At 40.5% G+C, this 23039-nt stretch overlaps 1 protein-coding gene across 1 annotated transcript in view; it reads left to right on the plus strand.

Annotated features, from left to right (window-relative positions):
• Nucleotides 1–23039, plus strand: part of RPTOR (regulatory associated protein of MTOR complex 1) — a 478109-nt gene that overhangs the window by 444579 nt on the left and 10491 nt on the right. The window contains exons 29-31 of the mRNA XM_058165601.1: nucleotides 3881–3987; nucleotides 14476–14603; nucleotides 15356–15442. Coding sequence (XP_058021584.1) covers nucleotides 3881–3987; nucleotides 14476–14603; nucleotides 15356–15442 — 322 coding nt within the window. The remainder of the gene's footprint in view (nucleotides 1–3880; nucleotides 3988–14475; nucleotides 14604–15355; nucleotides 15443–23039) is intronic.

The following is a 23039-nucleotide window of genomic DNA, read 5'->3' on the forward strand; positions in this document are numbered from 1 at the left end:
TTAACATTCATCAAGAGAAACCAGAAGCATCGTAGAAAGCCCACTTTCATATAAAATCCAATAATCAGGAAAGAAAGATCTGCCTAAGCAGAAGAAGTTAAGGTTGGGCTGACATCTTTTGTACAACTCCAAGGAGATAGCAAGGCTCGTTATGAGGGATCAGAACACAAGGCTGTCTTTCACTGAGGAATAGAACAGAACAGAACAGAACAGAATAACAGAGTTGGAAGGGACCTTGGAGGTTTCCTAGTCCAACCCCCTGTTTAGGCAGGAAACCCTATACCATTTTAGACAAATGGTTATCCAACATCATCATCTTGTTAGATCTCGTTGAATTTCATCCTTATCAGAATCTCCTGCATCTAGACATGGGATAAGGTTGCCTAGGTCCTTCCTCTTGCCTCTGCTAACATTTTATTCATTTAATTTGCTTACACATTCATGCAAAAGCAACCATAGACTCCCAAGCATTTGCAGACTGGGCTACAGTTGCGAATGTAAACGAACCTTCCTCTAAATGGGAACGATGGGAAAGCTGGCCTATTTAGCATCGCTAAAACTGAAACTGGCCTCCATCCATCCGGATCCTGCTGGATTTATTTTGTCACGCGGACCATAAACAAGATGATGAACTGCAAACTGTTTGGAAAATGCTTATCATTCAAAGTATTTGTTTCATGCTCACTTCAGATCTCTTGCATTTTCCCAGCTGCCAGGGAAGCTAAAGGAATAATCAATGTGGGGTCCACATAAAGATCTAAACTGCCAATTTAACTTGTCCTTTCCTTTCCCCTCACTTCTATTTCTTCCATTAGATTCAAAAGCTGTCAGGAGCAAATCAAAGATCAAAGGAAAACCTCCCATTTCTTCATTTGCACAGTTGTCTCTAACAAAATATCCTGGGTGTTAGTGATGGCTCTGGCTACAGACTGAAAGGAAGCAGGATAGAAAGATGAATTTTCTTTATAATTTTTATTGTTTAAATGTTGACCGTTCCTATGACCAAACTCCAAAGGCAGCCTGATTTAACCTGGTGATTCTTAGCACCCTCTGACTTCAGGCAGGTCTTCCCACTGCTGTGGGTACTGGGTAGTTGCCTGAGGGCCTCCGGGGAATGAGGGCCATTTTTGATGATGTATTGGCATGTGGGCTAGACCATAATCTGCCATGCTGGTCCAATGTGGGCTGGCAGATGTGATCGGTGTTCGTCTAGGATATCTATCATGGCCTGTTCGCCTTGAGAGACCCTTCTGGACAGAGACATCCGATGACATAGCCCACAATTTCATTTACTCACACAAGCCCCTTCGCCTCGTCAAGGCCCCCAACCATAAGAAAGGTAGACTGCATTTCTTTGTCACTTATTATATTACAAAACTCCTCAATTCAGTGTTTTACTGGCACTGGCATAAAATAATCCCATTGTATGATTTCACTCTGATTTCTATTCTCCCCACTACACTATACATTTGCGAGCTGTTTCAGGTGACAGAGTTAGAAAGTAAATACCAGCGTCTGGTTTGATTTTCTGACAAGAAATGTGGGCCTTTTCATGGTGTGAGAGGGTATGTTCTCTTTCGGGCATGCTAATTATAGCTAGTATTTGTCTTTGTCTTTCTGGAAATGTCCTGGTGGATGTGATGAGAGATTAACTGGAAGGTCTTTGGACACTACTGTGTTGTAGAATTGCAGAAGAGACTGAATCATCTCCTCTTCCAACATCTCTTTTTATGACAACCTGATTTCATTGCTAAGAAGCTTAACTAGATATGGGAATGGAAACTCAAATTCCCTTGGCTTTTTTTGGTTAGAAGCAAGAGGGGTATTGAACTAATGCAAGACATCAATTTTTTTCTGTGCTTTGAAGCATAGTAACATCAAGTTAATGCATATCTCTTTGACAATATGAGATATGCATAATCTGTTGGTTTTTTCCCCACCAGGGAACAAAAGATGGTGGATTTCCCATAGCAGTACATTTGAACAGCATACAAGCAGGCTATAAACTTGAAAGAAAAAATATTCACATTAAGCAAGTTGGAGCTCATTATGGGAAATTCCAGGAGGTCAAAGTCATTGAAAACTTCATTTTCCCAGGTTCATGGTCGCTATTGCGTATAATGCAGATGCCCTGGGTACCTTTGGTGATGCTGGCTCATAGCTTAGTTCTCAACATTTACTTTCAGTGTAAATGTCAGTGGGAGGAGAAATAAACCTATTACATAGGAGAAAAGCTTTTCCTGTGAGCCTACGTGTAATAGCAGCCCAGGCAGTACCAAAAAGGTGGAGCAGGAATCCTTGTAGCATTCCTGTGCCACATAGAACAGTTTTCTCCAGACTAGTGTTCTTAATTGGCATGTGCTTAATCGTAACTGTGATACAATTATTTCAGTCACTTTTATTTGTAAATGTTCTGGGTTCTTTCTTTCTTTTTTTCCAGCTAGGCCAATTTGTCTAAATTTGATTTGGATGTGGATTTTGGAGCATTCTGCAAAATGCATTCTTTTTTTAGAACTGTGCAATATCTGTGAGCTTCATGTTTCCTTGAAAGCAAAAACATTGAATCCTGAGAATCAGCTCAGGCTCTGAGTCATAGCATTCAACCAGTAACTCGAAGATATTCTGTGGTATTCTGTATTGCAGCAACCTCAGAGATAGAATTTGCTCATTAGAAAGCTTTTAGATTTCTCTCTGCACCAGGAGTGTAAATTGTAAAGTAAAGTTCACAATGCCAACATGACCTTAGAGCCTAAGTCCCCCCTCCTCCCCAAATTCAAGCTGGACAAATAAATGAATATGGATAGATCTACAGATACTTTGCCTTTTTATACTCAGAAAGCATAACATTCTGATTTAAACATAGCCATCCAAAATAAATCATTAAATAAATGTTCAATTCAATGTTCCAGGTTCTGTTCTATCAGTTCAGTTCTGTTGAATTAGTGACTGGCTACGTTCTATCGTTCCGAAAAAAAACAGTGAACTCTGACAAAAGAGTTTTGACCAGTTTAAATGCAAGATTTACTTTTTATTTTGAGTCAGCTGGGTGTAAGTAGTTAAAGCTGCAGGAGTTCTCATCTTGCCCCAGGTCCTAAGAAAGAGGTAATGGCAAACCACTTCCAAAATCTTGCCAACAAAACTGCAGAGATTACTCCAAGCAGTTGCCAGGAATCAACATTGACTCAAAGGCACAAATAAAATAAAAACAACTTACCTTTTATTTAGAAATGACATGCAAAGTATCTTGGTTTAAAAGGCTAGCCTCTTGTAGGAACCCTAAGGGGGGGAAATGAAGAAACATTTGGTTTCTGTTTGATAATTTGCATTAAACTCTGGTTTAATCTTTGTCAATAGCTCGTATGGAAAATAGAAAAATGTTGCTGCTATCTCATTTGCCTAGCAAAACAAGGAAAGCCTGTCAAATATTCTGTTGCTCTAATTTTGGACCTGCTTTCCGCTCCCTTCTTTCCTTCGCCACACTGCAGCTCCTCATAGTTTTCCTTTTGACAACTTTCTCATTTTAGGGCTTTGTTCTCTTTCTAGCTTACATTGGTGCAAATCTTTTATATCTAAAACGAGATATAGTCCGACTTAAATTGTCAGCAGGCTTTGTTTGATATCTCATTTACCACTCCTGGTACACCACAGCTGAAATTGAATGAGGCAAATTTAAAAGAAACAGATGATGCTTATTATAGATCCATTTTTATTTGCCCAGTTCCTGGAAGCTGCTTGTTTTTCCATAGGATTTTGAGAGCAGCCATTTAATTCTAGCAGAATTCAGAACTGGGAACCAGATATATAGGAGTGTTGACTCTCTTTGGGTCTGCCGTATTTGTAAAAAAAATAATGCTGGGTGCTGTGCTTTGTCTTTTCCCAGGAGCAGGAATGGTGGTGGATTGGGAACAAGAAACCGGACTTCTCATGACTTCCGGAGATGTGCGCATCATCCGAATCTGGGATACAGATCGAGAAATGAAAGTGCAGGTAACCCCAGTATCTCTTACTAATCAAAACATTTTGTGGCCTGTTTTCAGTACTATAAAAGCAGAAGTACGTCAAGCGAAGCTGTTCCATGTTACCTGTTCAGTATGAGTATAATAGAGCTGGAAGTTAGATTTGAGAAGTTATGAGAATGGGACGTATGTATCTGGTTGATTTATCTGTGGTGACCAACCTCAGGTAATGATCACCTCTACTTGGTGAACGCAGTGCTTCTTGAAACAGCATCAGTGCCCGTATTTATTGAGTGTACATGGGCAAAAAGCACACACTCTTTCATGTACAGCCCACCCAGCCACAGGGGATTTATTTATTTATTTTATTTTATTTATTGAATTTATATCACCGCCTATTTGCACATGGCGACTCAAGGCGGCTTACAGAATATAATGTGGGTCTTGGCCTGCCTACTAGCAGCTGTTACTAGTATAAGGATTTCTTTCTTTATCATTGGCCCCTGGAGTACCACACCACCTCCCTTCTAACTGAGCATGTTCAGAGACTGCAAAACACGGGAAGATCAGCAAGGGGAAGATTGGTGAGCCTCTGCCCATTGATGGGATGCCTAGGCAGAGAAACACACTTAAGAAGCCAATCCAGTCATTTTGCAGCAATATTCTAATCAATTGCACAGATCCCGTCAACTGGGCTAAGCACGCCATCGTCGTCATCATTGTCTTCCTCATCATCATGGCTATACTTCACTCTGAAACCACACATACACACCCCACATTTATTTTTGGCATTCTTCATCGTCGTTTTCAGAATTAGAAATGCCAGCAAGCAACAAGAAGGGCTGAGTGTACTAACTGGTGCCCCTTTCTGACACACAGCACATTTTTGGAGCTTCTTTTATCCAGAAATTGCCCTACATGGTAATTGTCATCTCCCCCTGCCTTTCTTATGCCTGTTTAGAGCTTTCCACAAATCAATATTTTTCTTGTATCTGCAGCCTGAAGAGCCAATTCTACCACTAAAGGAGTTGCTCTGCGCTTCTTGTTATAGGCACCAAGAATAGGAAAGAAATGCATCCATTCCAATATTCTTGATATTTCCTTAGCCATACTACCCTATTCCTCACTCTTGCAAAAAGTAGACCTGTTTACATCAATTGCCATAAAACCAAATCTTTTCTTCAGATATACACATTTCTGTGTAAGCCACTGCGAGAAATAAACTTGCAGTCACTTCTTAAATAATATTTTTATTAAAGTTTACAAATAATTTGTTTGCTGTTGTATACCACTCAGAAGCATCTCTTGTGAGATGGGTGATTATATAAATATGATTGATAAATAAATAAAAGATAAAAATGAATACAAACCAGGAATAATATAAAAAAGAAAAAGTGCAGTGAAAAAGAAAAATATATAATAAAAAATAAAACTGTATAAAGAAATAACTCCTTTCTTCTTCTAGATAAGTACAAATAACATTAGTAATTTATCATGTTCTCTGATATTTCAGTAAAATATGTATTCTTTCCATATCTCATGTCTTATTAATAGGTGAATTATAGTCTTGTCATTCTAACCAGCAGAAGTTTATTAAGAGCTATAATAGCATGTATATCATGAATATTATGCATGCATAAAAACATGTATATTTTAATCTTAGTCAAATAAATCCACTTTATATTCCTTCTGTTAACTTTAAAAAATCTTTAATCTCTTTGAATAATGTCCCACAAGTAGGGATTCTAGGCTGATCCCTCTTTTAACTCTTCTCCCAGGTTCTGCTACTCTTCTCCTACACAGTGTTCTAATTACCTTTTTGCTGTTTACCCAAAAATAAAAATAAAAAATCATTTTAAAGTCCTTAAATGTGCATGAAGCATTTTCCATCAATGATAGAAGGAAACTCACCCAACGTAATAAAACTTGCTCTTTTGAAGGATCTTAATAATCAAAAAAAACCATTAACAATTTCCTAAGGTCATTAAGAGAGGAAGCTTCCATTTGTGAAGGCACCAAACTGCAGCTTAGGCAAGATGACCTTCCCCCAGCCCTCAAAGTCTAAAGCCCAAACTGTGGACCACTATCTTATGATTTCCTCATGGGGAACCTCTGAATGGAGCAGGGGGTCTTCAACCTTGGCAACTTTAAGACTTGTGGACTTCACAGCTTTGCTGGCTGAGTAATTCTGCGAGTTGAAGTCCACAAGTCTTAAAGTTACCAAGGTTGGAGACCCCTGGAATGGAGCATTTGTGGGCAGTTCTTGCTCCAGAGAGGAATTCCAAGAAGGTGAGCCCTTCACTGGATGCTCTTTATGCCACTTTCCAAAGAATCATCTTCAGTCCCCTGTTGCTTCCTGGAGATCTGCCAGAAAAATAAAGTGTGATCTCCAAAGGTTTTGGAAATTAATTCTATCTGGCTGATAGTAATTATAATACTTTGACCCAGCAATGCAATTCAACTAAGACCATGCTAATTTTAATTATTTTCAAATATAATTTAATCTCTGTAAATTAGAGAACATCAGAAATCAGGACAGATGAAAATATTTTAAATGAGGATGATTATTAATTATACAAAAGGCTTCCAACAGTGGTTCATAAACTCAAACCTGAATCATTCAGCAGCATCTGGCACAGCAGAACTGTAGAAATCAAATGTGGAAATGTTGATACCTGTTGCTAACCCACAGATTTATATACATAAAATATGGGTACTAAAATTTGTTGTCAGGCTATCTTTTATGATGACCATGAAAAAAGATAACATCCTTCATCATTTAGGTCATTGGTTTATCTTTTTAACGCCTATTAAATCTTATTTGAGTTATTCCATACCTCAGCTGACTTATCAGATGTTTTGCTAAGGTTTGTGATCTGCATCTACAAAGTAAGTAGATAGTTTTGCCCAAGAAGCTAATAGGAAGTAGCACAATTGCGTGGTTAAGCCAGAACAGACCACAGTTAAGAGTCTTCTTGTTCCTGAGTAACTCACCGCCCAGATTGTGGGATGAGAAAATGATTCCTGCTGGCTTCTGATTTTTCCTGAACTGGCAATACAATCCCAGTAAGTTCCTTTCTTTCTGCAAAGCCAAAGCTCAACAGAGGATAAGCCTTTGCATCTCCTCATCTGGTAAATTATACACTAACAGGAAAAATAAAGACTAGTCACCTAGAATAGCCTCATGGCAAGATAGGCAGCATATAAATTTAACAAATAAATAAAGCACTAGCACCCCATTGGTCACTGCCAGTTTAGGCCACTGCCATACATGGTCTGCTTAGAAGATGCTGCTTTTCTTCATTATTTCTGTTATAGAAATTTCTCTCTCTCTCTCTCTCTCTTCCCCCACCTGCTTCAGGGCATTGCAGATTGACAGATAGCTATCAAATGTTTTAAAGAACATATATTTGAGTTGTGAATCCATATAGCTATAGCAGGTGAAGAATGGAGTAAGTAGCAGACTATAGCAGTAAGCCCTCACCACTCGGCAATGTTACTTTCCATGTAACCTACACATTTGCTGACTCACCTAGGTATTTTTTCCAGTAACACCTTTGGATCAGTTGCTTAACGTGGCATGTTCAGGATAGGATTCTAATCTGGACTGCAATCTGGAATGAGGGTATTTCATAAAGAGCACTGCAGTTACTTCCCAACACTCTGAGATGGGGGGGAGGAGGTGTCCCTTGATTTGGAAGTCAGAGCCTTTGTCCTGCGAGAAGCCCTCTATATGCAACTCTAGCATCTCAGGAGAAACCGGGCCGTCCCTTGATAGTTGTCTCCAGCAAACTATTCAATAATTTTTAATTGAGTAAATACAAACATAGCTGTGATTAAAAATAGAAAGGAGGTATTAAATCCGTTAAACACCATTCTGCAGAGCTGAGTCTGACTATTGCTCAGTTCTATGGCTGCTTAACTCTAACTTGTTTTCTTTCTTAACAGCTGTGCTCTTATTATTCCAAGCATATCTTTTGTCTGTAATGAGAAAAAATGCTCCAGCTTTAGATTAACATTGTTGAGTGTCTTTCCAACAATATCCCAGCTTTGCTCTTTGCATTTATTACCTTCCAAAGATATTCTTTAAAAAAGAAAAAAGAAAACCCATAGCCCTGACTTTATGTGCAAGTCATTTTCTGCAGAATGGCAACATCTGAAGCTCAGATTCCTCTAGCAGCCCATTAAGGCTTCCAGGTTCTTCTCTGCCCTTAAACATGGCCTTGCACCTGTTTTTTAATTACCTCTATATTTAAAGTATTCCTCATAAAAGCAGGAAGAACATTCCTTGCCTGGAAGAAGTCATAAAGCGTTATAAAAACTGCCCACTCCAAAGCTTGACAGAGTGAAGCAAAACATTTTCTGGGAAAGTCCTTTTCTTCTTTCTGGAGGAAATAAGGGACTCTGGAGTTCAATATCCTTTATAGACTCCTGTAATCTTGTAAAATGCCATGCAGTCATGGTGAAATAAGAAGTTAGCAGCGGCCACAATTCTCTTTGGAAGGATATCATTGTAAGAGAGTCACCTTAGCAGGTCATCAATCACTCTTTAAGGCTCAAAAATAGTGACTGTCCAAGAGGCTTACTTCTTGGATACTCAGGTCCTTGTTCCAGGACTGCTATCTTCCTGTATCTTCATCTACTCTTCCACTGTGGTTGGGTTTCTTTCTTATGCCACTTTGCTGTCAGCATTGAGCAAGCTTAGATTTATTCTCCGAGAAAAGTTGTGCTTTAAATGGCCTTTAACTTTCTGTATAACTGCTGTGGAGCAAAACTGAGTGGGGAAAAGGGGACATCTCCAAGACATTTATTTGACTTATAAGATTGTTTATTAAACTCACCCCTTTGAAATGAAGAGCTGTTTCCCCTATTTGTTGCAAGGCAGGACTGGGTCAGTGGATGTGTTGAGCCACTGTCTGAATACACATATGAAGAAACCGATGGACTCTGAAGTCCTCTCACATATATTATTAAAGTCCTTTTTGGACATAAATGCCTCAAAACAAAAAATGACAGTCACAATCTCACTTTCACATATTTCTGCATGATTGTATATCGGAAGTCATCCCAATGTCTTTTTCAGAACAAGCACCATGGGCCATAAAGTAATTTGTGGAATACCTCTGCAGCATCTTTTGATTTTCTTTTGTTATGCCGTGCTTTAATGTTGCCCTCATCTGAATTACAACAGCACTTGTAGTTCACTTCTGTAAAAGAGGCCAACAGCAATAACTTGGTAACCTGCACTAAGGTAAAATAACACGGCTCATAAAAACCAAGAGTCCCACAGCACTAAGATGCTTGTTATGTTATGGCATATACTTCAGGGGAAAATAGTCAAATGCTCCTGCTGTTAAACTCTTTTACTATCTCCAGTGGAAGTGGGTAACAAATTACCTTTCAGATTAAAAATTGCTCAAGACAAATGCATACTCAAGTAACAAAGGCACATGACACAAATAACAAGAAAGATAATTGCGCAATAAGTCAGGATAAATAAATTTGGAAAGTTATAGTAAAGGAGAAAAATGTTATTAATCAGCAAAAAGAGACTAATGGGGAAGCCTGATTGTACAGGCACTATTAAACCCATAACAGCCACTCAGAACCAGAAAGGATAGTTTCTGAGTCTTTTTCATCAGATTTACTGTATTAAAAGGTGGAATAGGTTGCAGAGTCTTGAAACTGGATATATGTATTTGTGTGTGTGTGACTTTCACAACTTCCTGCAGCTTTCTTGACAAGGTTTTTTGGAAGTGGTTTGCCAACTCCTCCCTAGAATTGAGAGAAAATGGCTGGCCCATGGTTACCCAACTGGCTTTGTATCTATGGCAAGGCTAGAACTCACAGTCTCCTGGTCTCTAGCATGATACCTGTAGATGTTCCAGCCTTATAATGTTTTTCAAACCACTTTTTTGTTTCAAAATTCTGAATATGGGTACATTCTTCTCCCCCAAAAAGGCTATATCTAAGGTGACCTGCCCATGTTGCTTAATTAAACAGTCATCTAGGGCACCAAGTTAAATAGGGCATCAGATATTAAAGAAAAAAATTAAAATATGAATATTTACCCCTTTTTGAAAACAAAATCTTCTCCCTAGTTCTGCTGTTAGATTTGGGATTAAGGGATTTCAGGGTGGTAAAAAGGGAGTTGTGTGACTTACCCAGAACCTTAGTTTCTGGAACATCCCCTGTGGCAGGGATGAACAAAACTTTTGGACCTCAGGGCCATGTGTGACACTAGCCAGTGGCTTTAATTTGATGTATTTTTGCAGGTGTAAACTAGAGATTCCAGGGGTATTTATTGCAGCAAGACAGACTAACAGAATCTTGAGACCTTGTCTATGTCTCTCTCTTTGTCCTATCCTAACTAAACAAACTCAAGGTTGGGTTATTTTGGTTTCCCCCCCCCTTTCTCAGCACTCTAATCTTTTCTACGAAGTAATTATTTCCTCCCCTATTAAGTGCAGACTTGCTCATCCCTTTCCTATCCCCAGATCAGCTCTTAATTCCTTTATAGTTACCATCAATTTGCAATGTGGAAAACATGGGTTGTTTTTTTTCATGTTTCATGTTTAGGATTGCTAAAGTGAGCTTAAATCTACAAATACATAAACACACACACAGAGAGAGAGAGAGAGAGAGAGAGAGAGAGAGAGAGAGAGAGAGAGAGAGAGAGTGATAGCTGTTTAGCATGGTGAAGTTTGTGCTGGAGAAGGCCCTCCTTAAGAAAGGCAAATTGAGCATTCTCAAGGGTCAGCAGACTCAGCTGGATGCTGGGCCTGTCCATGATGCAACTACTGGGCAAAACTTGGGATCTATCATTGTCTGCCTGTTGCAAATGTCAGTAATAATAATGAAAACAGGTCCAGCTCACTGTGGTGGCCACTATATATAGGAAAATCTTTAAATCAAATTGGCTCATCTTTACCCTGTATCATACCATGGTTGTGCATTTGTTTATAAAATTCCACAATTGATAAGATATATGGGCAATATGAGAATCCTCCTGTGAATGCCGAAGATTTATATTGTGCTCCGTGTGGGTATTAGGTGGAGTGACTTGGGATGTTCTCCAGATGGTACTATTGACATATAGAAAATATGTTTTGAGACAAAATGTTCTGGTATATGTTTGAGAAAGACAGAAGTAACAAAGTGATACAGAGTAGTACACTGAGGTTTTTTAGGTTAGTTTCTGAATGTCATTGCTTTTCTCTCCCTCCCTCTCCCTCCCTCTCCCTCTCTTTCCCCCCCACTCCTTCTCCCTCTCATTCCCCCTCCCTCTTGCTCTCTAGATACCTATGGGAAATTACTTTTTCTTGACATTATAACAGTATCAAATAATTCTCAGTTTAAAATATTGGACCAAACTGCTTGATTCAAACTGACAAGAATTATACACACACACACACACCTACATACCCACAAGTATAGCGATGAAAACAGTTTGTCCTGTTTTAGTGACATGGCATTTGGGCTGAATTAGTCTAATATACTCTGTGGGTTGCCTTCTAAAATAATTTGGAAACATCAACTGGTGCAAATTATTGACCTCTATATTGTTTTAAGTGCCTGAAATATTTGACATACATATTTTACAAATTCCACTGGTTGCATTTCAAGACCCAAGCAGAATGCATGTATTGACCTTTAAAGTTATAAACAGCCTAGGACTGAATGGTTCGAAGAATTGCCATCACCTATTAGTGTATCCACACAGAAAGATTAATATCTGAGGCCCTAATGCTGCTTTACAGTAACTTGTACAATATTGTACCATTAATAAGAACAATTACATTAGCAGTAATCCCTCATGTGTGGATTCTATTCCACTCAAGATTTGTCAAGCTTAAAATGAGAGATAAATCCTATATTATGCTCTGCCTCTTTTTAAAATATTTTCATCATGATGCTATATTTATGACGTTGTTTAGCTGTGATTTTTTTTATTATCTTCTGTGAATTTGCACGTTTGTATCTGCTTTAAGAGACAGCTATGCTTTTTGAACTAAATAAAATATATGGCCATCATTTCAGTTTTTGTTTTTTTTAGTAAAAAAGTTTTATTTTATTCCTCAAGAAGCCTTCCCTGGACCCAGCTATCTTGGGAAATTATCGTCCTGTCTCCAACCTTCGCTTTTTGGTGAAGGTTGTAGAGAGTGTGGTTGCATGGCAGCTTCCCCGGTACCTGGATGAAGCTGTCTATCTAGACCCGTTCCAGTCCGGCTTCCGGGCCGGTCACAGTACGGAGACAGCTTTGGTCGCGTTGGTGGATGACCTCTGGAGGGCCAGGGATAGGGGTTGTTCCTCTGCCCTGGTCCTATTAGATCTCTCAGCGGCGTTTGATACCATCGACCATGGTATCTTGCTGCACCGGTTGGAGGGGTTGGGAGTGGGAGGCACCGTTTATCGGTGGTTCTCCTCCTATCTCTCCGACCGGTCGCAGACGGTGTTGACAGGGGGGCAGAGGTCGACCGCGAGGCACCTTACTTGTGGGGTGCCTCAGGGGTCGATTCTCTCGCCCCTCCTGTTCAACATCTACATGAAGCCGCTGGGTGAGGTCATCAGTGGTTTCGGGGTGAGTTATCATCTGTACGCTGATGATACTCAGCTGTACTTTTCCACCCGGAACCACCCCAACGGCTGTCAAGTGCTGTCCCGTGTCTGGAAGCTGTACGGGTCTGGATGGGGAGAAACAGACCCAAGCCCAATCCCTCCAAGACGGAGTGGCTGTGGATGCCGGCACCCCGGTACAGTCAGCTGCAGCCGCAGCTGGCTGTGGGGGGCGAGTTATTGGCCCCAACGGAGAGGGTGCGCAACTTGGGTGTCCTCTTGGATGGGCGACTGTCGTTTGACGATCATTTGGCGGCCGTCTCCAAGAGGGCCTTCCACCAAGTGCTTTGGTGCACCAGTTGTGCCCCTTTCTTGACCGGGATGCCTTATGCACGGTCACTCATGCCCTTGTCACTTCCCGCTTGGATTATTGCAATGCTCTCTACATGGGGCTGCCCTTGAAGTGCACCCGGAGGCTGCAACTAGTCCAGAATGCAGCTGCGCGGGTAATAGTGGGGGCAACTCGTTGCTCCCATGTAACACCAACATTATTCAACATTACTCATTAACTTTCATTTGTTACTTATTCGGACCTGCCCAGCTACCACTTCCTTCCTTAACAAACCTTTCCTCCTCCCTTCTCTACTTTCTTCTACTTTCTTCATCCTTCCTCTCCTTCGCTTTTCTACATCCTTTCCTCCTTCCCTACTCTTCTCTTCCACCCTTTCTAACCCTCTCTCTTTCCCCTTTCTTCTTCCTCTCCTTCCCCTTTTCTACCTCTCTTTCCTACCTACTTTCTTCCTTCACTCTCCTCTCCTTTCCATTCCTTCTGAAATGGCAGCTGAGCAGCCCCGATTTCATTTCAAATTATTTCTATTTCTTAATTACATATCTTCAATCATTCCTTTACATTGATCCTTCATCTCCCCCCCTCTCCCCCTTCCCCTCCCTCCCCCCTCCCACCGCCGAGACTTCCCAGAACAAAGTACAGGGTATAAGATTAGCAATCATAAATTAAAATACAACATAAGTCATAATCCATAGTCACTCCTCTCTAAGACCTTAACTCCCTTCCAGAAACAAAAAGTACATTCTTCTTCCAGTCCATTATATATCAGTCCATTCCACTCCTAAAATCTTCAGAATCTTCCAATTAAATTAGTATTTCCAGTTCATCAATAAAATACATAGTTTTAATATCCAATCTTCATCAATTAACACCAAATATATATCAATCCATTCCACTCCTGAAGTCTTCAGAATCTTATAGTTTTAATATCCAATCTTCATTGATCAAGACCAAGACGATATTCCATCTTCCAGTATTCATCAGAAATTCTTTTATAATATACCTTTCTTCCTTAAACAGTCTCCCAAATATAATTCATATTTCCAGCTTAAATTCTTAAATTTTTATCCAATTTCCAAAAATAAACAATATTCTATCTTCTCATATCTTTAATATCACTTACATAAATCAAATAACATTGCTAATATTAATATTTCTTCAATTTACCTTACATCTGTCAAATAACATTATTAAAATTATAACTTATATCCAAAATATATCAATTATAACAATTAAATTCTATTTAACCAAATACCAACATTACATCCATAAATTTTTCTATCTGTCCTCCAAAAGTTAAACAATATTCCATCTTCCCATTCCTTTATACCTCACATATATCAAATAGTAACACCTTATACCCAAAATAAGTCAGTTGTAAAAATTAAACCCTATATATATATATATATTTAAAAAAAATACCATCAAAATCACGTCTTAAGCATTCTCCTTCCCCTTGTCTTCTATCTTACACATTTTCCACCATCTGCTCACCAATCAGCTTAACATCTAACAATAAAGAATTTCCAATCTTTAATATATTGGTGTAAAAATCTCTTGTTTAAAAACTTATTAACTTATTTTCAGTTTTGAATTGCTGTTTTAATGTTTTAGGATATTCCCACGGGGGCTGACAGCTGTGTCACCAGTCTGTCCTGTGATTCTCATCGTTCGCTCATTGTAGCAGGGCTTGGAGATGGCTCCATTCGGGTTTATGACCGACGGATGGCTCTGAGTGAATGGTAAGACAGTCACCTCATTCCTCTTATCAACAATATATATTTGTTCTGACTCTACTGGTGGGCTGAGGGGCTAGGCATGAAGTAGGAGCACTTGCTCCAGCAGTGTTCCACAGATTACCATCTGTTGCAAAGATTATTTTCCTATTCGCCCTTTCCATATACATTTTAAGCTTGGATGAATTTTAACAACATACAGTCCTTCCTGTAGGATGGATGGATAGATGGATGGATAGGAAGGAAGGAAGGAAGGAAGGAAGGAAGGAAGGAAGGAAGGAAGGAAGGAAGGAAGGAAGGAAGGAAGGAAGGACGGACGGACTTAGAAACAAATGCTATGGGTGCAGCTTTTTTAACCAAAAATATTTTTGTTAACGTAAAAGATAGAGCAATGTTATGTGAATTTTTCCCTTGCCTGAAATAAACATGAAATAAATTACTGCTGGCATTAAATGACAGATAAGCTCCTATTACTTTATTGTGCAAGGCAGGGTTTAAATCACATACACACAGGGCACGGTTGCTGCCTATCTTTTCTCCTGACTTCCATTTTCTTTTTTGCTGCACTTATCAAGCCCAATACACAGCCTGCTGAGATGGACAACTGAAGGAAGAGGGGTGCCTTAATGTGCCAGCTCTCCTTCAGTGGCTTATAGCTTCATTTCAAGCCATCCCAGGAAACAGATGGTTTTCCTTGTAAGCAGCTTCAGGTTTTTCTCCAGCATCTTATTTTCAGAATTTCTCCTTTTCACTTGTAGCCGTGTGATGACCTATCGAGAGCATACAGCCTGGGTGGTGAAGGCATATTTGCAGAAACATCCTGAAGGCAACATCATGAGTGTCAGGTAAAAAAAAATGGAGTAAATGAAAAGGAACAAGAACCTCTGAATATTTATGTGACATTTTCCTGCTAAAACATTACTTTGGGCACTCTTGTTTGAAAAGCTGTCTCCAGTATTTAAACAGCAATGAGGTTTGAGCTCTTTACTTTGGCATTTCTGTCCACCAATTAACTCATGATTCGAACCTGGAGTGGCAAAAGGAAAGACTTGTTCCTGAAGGCAGTGTTTTTTCTGAAGATTGATTAGAACAAACTCTATTCACAGTAGTTGACAAAATTGTACAGCTCTGCAGCTAATTATCAGTCTTACCTAAGATTGGAGAGCCAAATTACAGGTAGCCCTTGACTTACAATCACAATTGAGCCCAAAATTTCTGTTGCTAAGTGAGAAAGTTGCTAAGTGAGTTTTACCCCATTTGATGCTCTTTCTTGCCATAGTTGTTAAGTGAATTGCTGAAGTTGTTAAGTTTGTGTTTGTTTAAGTTTGTTTAAGTTTGTTTAAGATTGTGGTTAAGTGAAGCTTGCTTCCCCATTGATTTTGCCTGTCAAAAATCACAAAAGGTGACCACGTGATTCCAGGACACTGCATCTGTCATAAATATGGGTCAGTGGTCAAGTTTCCAAATTTTGATCATGTGACCATGGGGTCGTAAATGTGGAAAACAATCCTGAGTCACTTTTTCCAGTGCTACTGTAACTTTGAACGGTCACTAAATTAACTGTTGTAAGTCAAGAACTAGCTGTATACAGGGAGGACAACAGTATTTGTAAGAGGGAGCACCTAAATCCAAGAGAAAAGACTTTCCAGTTGAACCCTTTGAACTCCCACAGAACAGAAACCTCAGTATTGCAATTGACAAGTCTGGAAATGGGGCCCAGTTTTTAGGCCTGCTTTTTTTATTCTTAGGGGGTGGGTGAGGAAGAAATCTGAGCTGACAGCTCTCATTTTGAAAACTGTAAATTCTCCACTTTAAACAGATTTTTTTTCTGATGCTGAAGCAAAAGGGAAGAGCTGGGTAACTAGCCAAAAGAATAATTTGTTCTTTAGATCTGTAACAGTGGTGGGTTTCAAAAATTTTTACTATCGGTTCTGTGGATGTGGCTTGGTGGGCGTGGTGTCAGCTTTGTAAGCCATACTAGGCCGGAAGCTTCCCTGCTGCCACTTTCTCACGTGTGGGAAAGTAGGAGGGGGGGGGATATAGTAGAGGGACCCATTAGACACAATAACATTCTTCCTGCCAGTCAAGGTCAGGCCGGTCCTGCAGCTGGAGAAGGAGTGGTCGTAATGATGTATCGAGATGGGACAGTTGGCGATTGGAGCATGTGATCGGTAGAGGAATCGGGGTGGTTTTGGGGTTTTGATTTACTGAGGGAAAACCCGGATCTCTCAGATTCGGATTTTCCCAGATGTGCCAGTTTACCTATCCTAGTAAAGGAACTTTGACAGATGCCTGCTTTGGGGTTTTTACTTGGGGAGGGGGTTTTCTGGAACGCTGACACGTGGCAGGAGAAGGATACTGTAAAATCTCCATTCCCTCCCCACTCCAGGGGAAGGTTACTGCAAAATCCCCATTTCCTTCTGATCAGCTGGGACTTGGGAGGCAGAGAATAGATGGGGGCAGGGCCAGTCAGAATTTTTACTACCGGTTCTCCGAACTACTCAAAATTTCTGCTACCGGTCCTCCAGAACTGGTCAAAACCTGCTGAAACCCACCTCTGATGTGTAACTTCCCTTTCTTTCAAGAACCAAGGCAACATGCTGGGTTTTCCCTCCAATTGTTTTTTCCCCCTAAAAGTAACCTAACTATGAGGTAGGTTGGATTGACAGAGAAAGCTGTCTGCCAGTTGACCTTCCATGGCAGAATGTGGCTGTTGTGGCCCACCGGCAGCCAGCAGAGCTGACAGCAGAGTCGGACAGTCAGGAGGTTGGGAAGGAACTTGGGCCAGTCCTGGGGGCTGGGAAAGCTTGGATAAGGGGGGCCAAGGCCATCTGATAGTTATGTGCTGCCTCTGGAGTCTCCGGAGCCTCCAGAGTCTGACATCAGTGGGGGCCTGTTCCCAGTGTGTGCATGCGCAGAACTGCCAGAAGATAAGAACAATTAAGAAAACAGGGTTGATTTGGGAGCAAGGCTTGGGGAAGATTGGCCCCTCGTATAAGACATAAAAGAGGAGCGAACGGGACGTGAGCTTTTGCAGGAAGCAATTAGTTCATTTGGTCAGTTCAAGCTTTGAAAAGTTCTGTTTGACTCTGTGCCAAGTTTGACCCTGCCCTGCATTTGGCAATTAGTTTTCTGGCAGCCTTCCAAGGGAGATAAGGTGGGTGTTTATAAACATTCTCCTGAAAGACTATTTGTGAAGCCTTGCGGACTGTGAATGACAATAATTCATAGCCGTGTAAATAAAAGAGGTTTTGCCCGGACAAGGATCATGCTTTATACTTTCTAAGGAAGCCTAGGTCAGAACAGTGGCCTTGAACCTCATTCCTAGTCCTTTATCTTAATTACTAGATCACATTGGCACTCACACATCTTTTGGTAGCAAGAAAGGAAACTTAAAAAAGAAACAGTGGGAGAGATTTCATTGCATGTTCTGAGCTTATAGCTATGCAAAATTATTTCCCTGTCTAGCAATTTTTTGTGCATAAATCCATTTCTTATTCACAATAAATGTGATGTGAGAGCACTCTCTCTATTAAGTGCTCCATTCATGGGACAGCAGAATATAAATTATTGCCTCTATATTGCCATTTGTTTTTTTAGAGAGGTTCTTCTTCGGGTTAAGAAAGCATATAAATTCTCTGTGATGTAATACTTCCTCACAATTGCTATTGGGCAGCAAATTCTGTCATCTTTATTTTCCCTAGGAATGAAGTAAAGTACTTTAATTTGCAGGATGTGAAGCTCTGTATGATTGTTTCCTTTTTAGGAATATAATTTTATTAAGAATTTTGATTATGATAGTAAAAACTAATACGAACCTAACTTGCAGAAGAGATAAGAATAGAAAAAATAATAAAAACTGCAGGAAAAAGAAAGAAACAAGAAAAAGAAAAGAATGTAGTAAAAAGAAAGAACATATACAGTAGAACCTCTTGTCACGACCATAATTCGTTCCGTAACTTTGGTTGCAAACCAATTTGATTGTGACCCAAACCTAATTTTGGAAAGTTGGCGCTTACAAAAAACGTGGCATGGAAAGGGAAATCAGCCGTGAAAAAGAAAAAAATTGTGAATTTTTTGGTCGGAACCCGATTTGGTCATGGTCAGAAACGTTTGTGACCAGAGGTTCTACTATATAAAGAAGTGACTTCTAAGCTTCATCACAATAAGTATTTTAAAAAATAATAACTCTTCACACCCTATAACCGTGATGGTGAACCTATGGCATGCGTGCCACAGGTAGCACGTGGAACCATCTCTGTGGGCATACGAGCCGAAGCCCGGGTCAGCTCCACCGCGCATGCCCACACACCTTCCGCTGGCCAGATGATTTTCTATTTTTTGCCGGGATACGTGCGCATGCGCAGGGGGGTGGGAGGTTGTACGCGCATGTGAGGGAGCTGGGGGGGGTCACACGTGCATGGGGGGGGCACCCCCCCGTTTTTTGTTCCAGGAGGCTTCAGGGATGCCTACTAGCAACAAAACAGGGGTCGCATGTGCATGCATGGGGGGGAGCATGTGGGGCTGCATGTGCATGCATGGGGGCGTGGCCTGCAGGAGCATTGCATTATGGGTGTCGGCACACACACGTGCGTGCTTTCGGCATTGAGGAAAAAAAGGTTCGCCATGACTTTTGAGACTTGTTGTTCCTAAGGTCTTTTCAGATGGTTAATAGACAATTTCCCAAAGTGGTTCTGCTGTGTGTGTGAGCAAGTTGACTGATCCCTTTGTCTCCCTGTACTCAAACCCACAGAAAAGTGCTATCCTGCAGTCTCCTCATCAGGAGCAGCCATCCAGAGCACATTTAAGCAATCTCTCATACTCTCTTTATCCAGGGAGGTCTACTCACCAGTTCCTTGGTCTTTGCCATGGTCATCAGCTCTGCTTTTGCAGAGACATCTTCAGTTCACCATACCTCCCCTGGAAGTCCCTGTGTGGTTCCCTCAAGCCTTGATTCTGAATCCACAGGCAGCCCCTGCTATTGGATAAGCATCAGAATCTTCAGCAATAGCATTTCCCATTCAGGTTCAGAAGGGACTCAAATCTTCCTTGGAACAGGGTATGCGTTGACTCCTATATAACTTTCCTATTATCTTCAGTAACATGCTGTTCAGTTTGTTTTGCCAAAAGAGAATGCAATTCAGGCATGCCGTGAAGGATTTTGAAACAGCAAATTTCCTGAAGACCTCAGGCTAATTGGTATACAAAAGGGAAAGAACGTAAGCTTTGTGAATATATATTGAATTGGATGCCCCAGAGGAAAGGCAAGCTAGAAATGTGCTTTGCGAATCAAGGAAATAAGCAGATATGATCACTAGGTTAAATCTGTTGTGCAAATCCAGTGATAATGTCCTGGCTAATATTAGACAAAGCTCGGAGCTTCCCAGTATAAGACAGTAGCAACAGCAGGAGCTGGCTATCAGCTAATATTGCCTAAAAGATGTGTGACTTAATTTCTGTCATCCCAGGACTAAGCCCCTGTGCCTCCTTATGTACTCACTGCTGATTATTTATTTAGTATACTTGTATCCCGCATGGTCCCAGCAAAGCCAGCCCATGTTGGCGTCTAGCAAAATTCAATAAAGAATAATGAACATCCAAATAAAATATGTAATATTATGAAACAATACAGTAGTCACAAATCAAAAGCAGTCTAAACTGGCAAAACAAATCATAGCTTCAGCATTAAAAGCAAACAAATAAAAAACACATAGTCCCTCCAGGAGAAAGGCTAAGCTGTAAAAATAAGTTATTAATTTGGTCTTAAAGCATGCCAAGGAAGAGCACGGCTGAAGAGCACAGATGTCTTCCAGAGTCAGAGGAGGGAACTGGTAGCACACGAGCTGCTCCCAAAAGAGCAGCTGATGCCAAGGGCAGCTTTCTTCTTGGGCAGCCTACAGAACTCGGGAACCCACTGGGTCCCCAAAGACCCCCAAACCGCACAACTGATCTTTGAAGGGAGAAATACCTCTGTCTAAAGCAGGAAAAGCCCCCTGCCCAAATTTTTACAGCTTAGCCTTTCTCCTGGAGGGACTATGTGTTTTTTATTTGTTTGCTTTTAATGCTGAAGCCATGATTTGTTTTGCCAGTTTAGACTGCTTTTGATTCTGGTTCTGGTCATATTAGGCACATGCAGTTCTGGTCATATTAGGCACATGCAGCATCTCTGAGCCTGGATGAATAATATAATTTAGGGAGACATTCATGTCAGGAGAGATGCTGAAAGTTCCTTGTTAAGCAACTTCCTCCTCCTGCGTGTTATTCACCCTGCAATTGACATCCAGCACATCTGGAGGGCACCGCTTTATGGAAGGATGTTATAGTTGCACTGGTTGAGCAACAACGTTTAAAGATCATAGATTCACAGCCAAGAAAACGTAAGATCGTGAATATGGATATTTATTAATTCAGAAGATTAATAAATTAATCTAATTAAAAGATTAATTAGAGATCTGTGTAACAGAAAAGTATACAGGAGAAAATAATCATCTACCACCCCTCTTTCCACCTTCCTTCACAGGTAGAGCAAGGTCAGTTCTAACTTCAGAGGTGTGATCTGTCTACAAGAGAAACACTGAGCAGCTTGAGTGTCTGTTTACTTCTTGTGGGATCTGGGGACATCTCTCTTTCTTTCTACACATTCTGCTTTTATGACTGTAGCAAGAAAGGGCATAGAAAAAGTGACAGCAGTTGTAGATAAACAAATATTATCATGTCTTTTCTTCTGCCTGTGAAACAAATCTTAAAATCATGTTCTTTTGACTCTGAACAAATTACTCACAGTTACTTTTGTTTTTCAGCAGTAGGTAGATATTTCAGTTTTGTTTTTTTTACCCAGTAACTAATTCTCAATCACTACAATGACCGGAATTCCTTGAAGGTGATTTTAGAATCTCAGTGTTGCCTTAGCCCAATAAGCCTTTTCGAAAAGAGTTGTCAATTATTTTAGTACAAATTCAGTCTTAAAAGTGAGAGTCAACTTTAATGAAAGAATTTGTTTTTATTGATTGTAGCAATAGATGTAAAAAAAAGCCACTAAAAGCAGTTGTAGCACATACAGAATCCTGTATTATAAGATGCTTTGAATCTGATCTGTTCACTCAGTTATATGCTGCTAGCAAATTACAATTGTTCACTACTTCCAGTGCAGAAATTCCTGTTTATATTTAGATTGTTACAGAGGCAAGCCATTAATCCAGAGGTGGGTTTCAGCAGGTTCTGACCAGTTCTGCAGAACAGTAGCGGAAATTTTGAGTAGTTCGGAGAACCGGTAGTAAAAATTCTGATTGGCCCCACCCCCATCTATTCTCTGCCTCCCAAGTCCCAGCTGATCGGAAGGAAATGGGGATTTTGCAGTAACCGTCCCCTGGAGTGGGGAGGGAATGGAGGTTTTACAGTACCCTTCCCGGGCTATGCCCACCAAGCCACGCCCACCAAGCCATGCCACACCCACCAAGCCACATCCACAGAACTAGTAGTAAAAATTTTTGAAACTTACCACTGCATTAATCGATAGCAAGGCATGGAAAGACTCCTTCGTAGAAGTGTGCAAAATGTTTTGCACTCCAAATGGTTGTGCTTGAAATGCTCAGCTTCAAATTCACTGCAGGTGTTCCCAACCATTCGTTCCCAAAAGTGTTTTGAGGTGGAAATGGCCTGAGCCTCAACAGAGATTTCTTTGAGCATGTGACACTTCCAAGAGAATTGAAACAAGCCTTTGTGAACTCAAGGCCACTTTTTCAAACTCCAAAGAGGTTGTTTGAAATTCAAAATGTTTTGCTACTTAGGCGGTCTTTGCAGTTTTTGAAGAACTAACAATGCCGGAGTTGGACCATTTTAGCATAAGAAAGAAAGAAAGGTCTCACTCTGTGTAAAACTGGAAGAGACAAGGCACTGGCTTATGCAGGTTATTCAAGAAAGTGTTAGGGCACCAGAAATATAAACATTGATTTATTTGTGTAATCGCTTTGCTGCTCATGTGGTGGGTGTGGTACGGTGTACCAGTATAAATATTATAATCAACTAGTTGGGTGGTAAGCATGGTAATATACATGGTTCAAATTGTTATTTTGGAATACAAGTCTAGATCTACATCTATCTTACTTCTCCCCACCCCACTCTACTCCTCCCCACACTTTAGCACTCCTGTTCTCTCTATAGGGCAGGGATGCTGCATGATAACGTTGCTACACCACTGGCAGCTTAACACCAGATGTGAAAGCTAGGGCATCTTCTCCCTGTGGCCTTCATTTCATAGCATTGAGTACTGGCAACTGGCTTTTCTAATTGCCTGGCTGAAAAATGCAATCTTTTTTTCTGCATCAGTGTCAGTTTTTTGGTTTTTGGTTTACAAAGCCTTGTTCAATTTGAAGGCCTCCTGTTCTGATGGACTGTGACTTCCATCATTTGCAGACAATGTGACCAATGCCATTTGCTTTCTAG

Source organism: Ahaetulla prasina, chromosome 2 (assembly GCF_028640845.1).
Source record: "Ahaetulla prasina isolate Xishuangbanna chromosome 2, ASM2864084v1, whole genome shotgun sequence".
Lineage (NCBI taxonomy): Eukaryota > Metazoa > Chordata > Lepidosauria > Squamata > Colubridae > Ahaetulla > Ahaetulla prasina.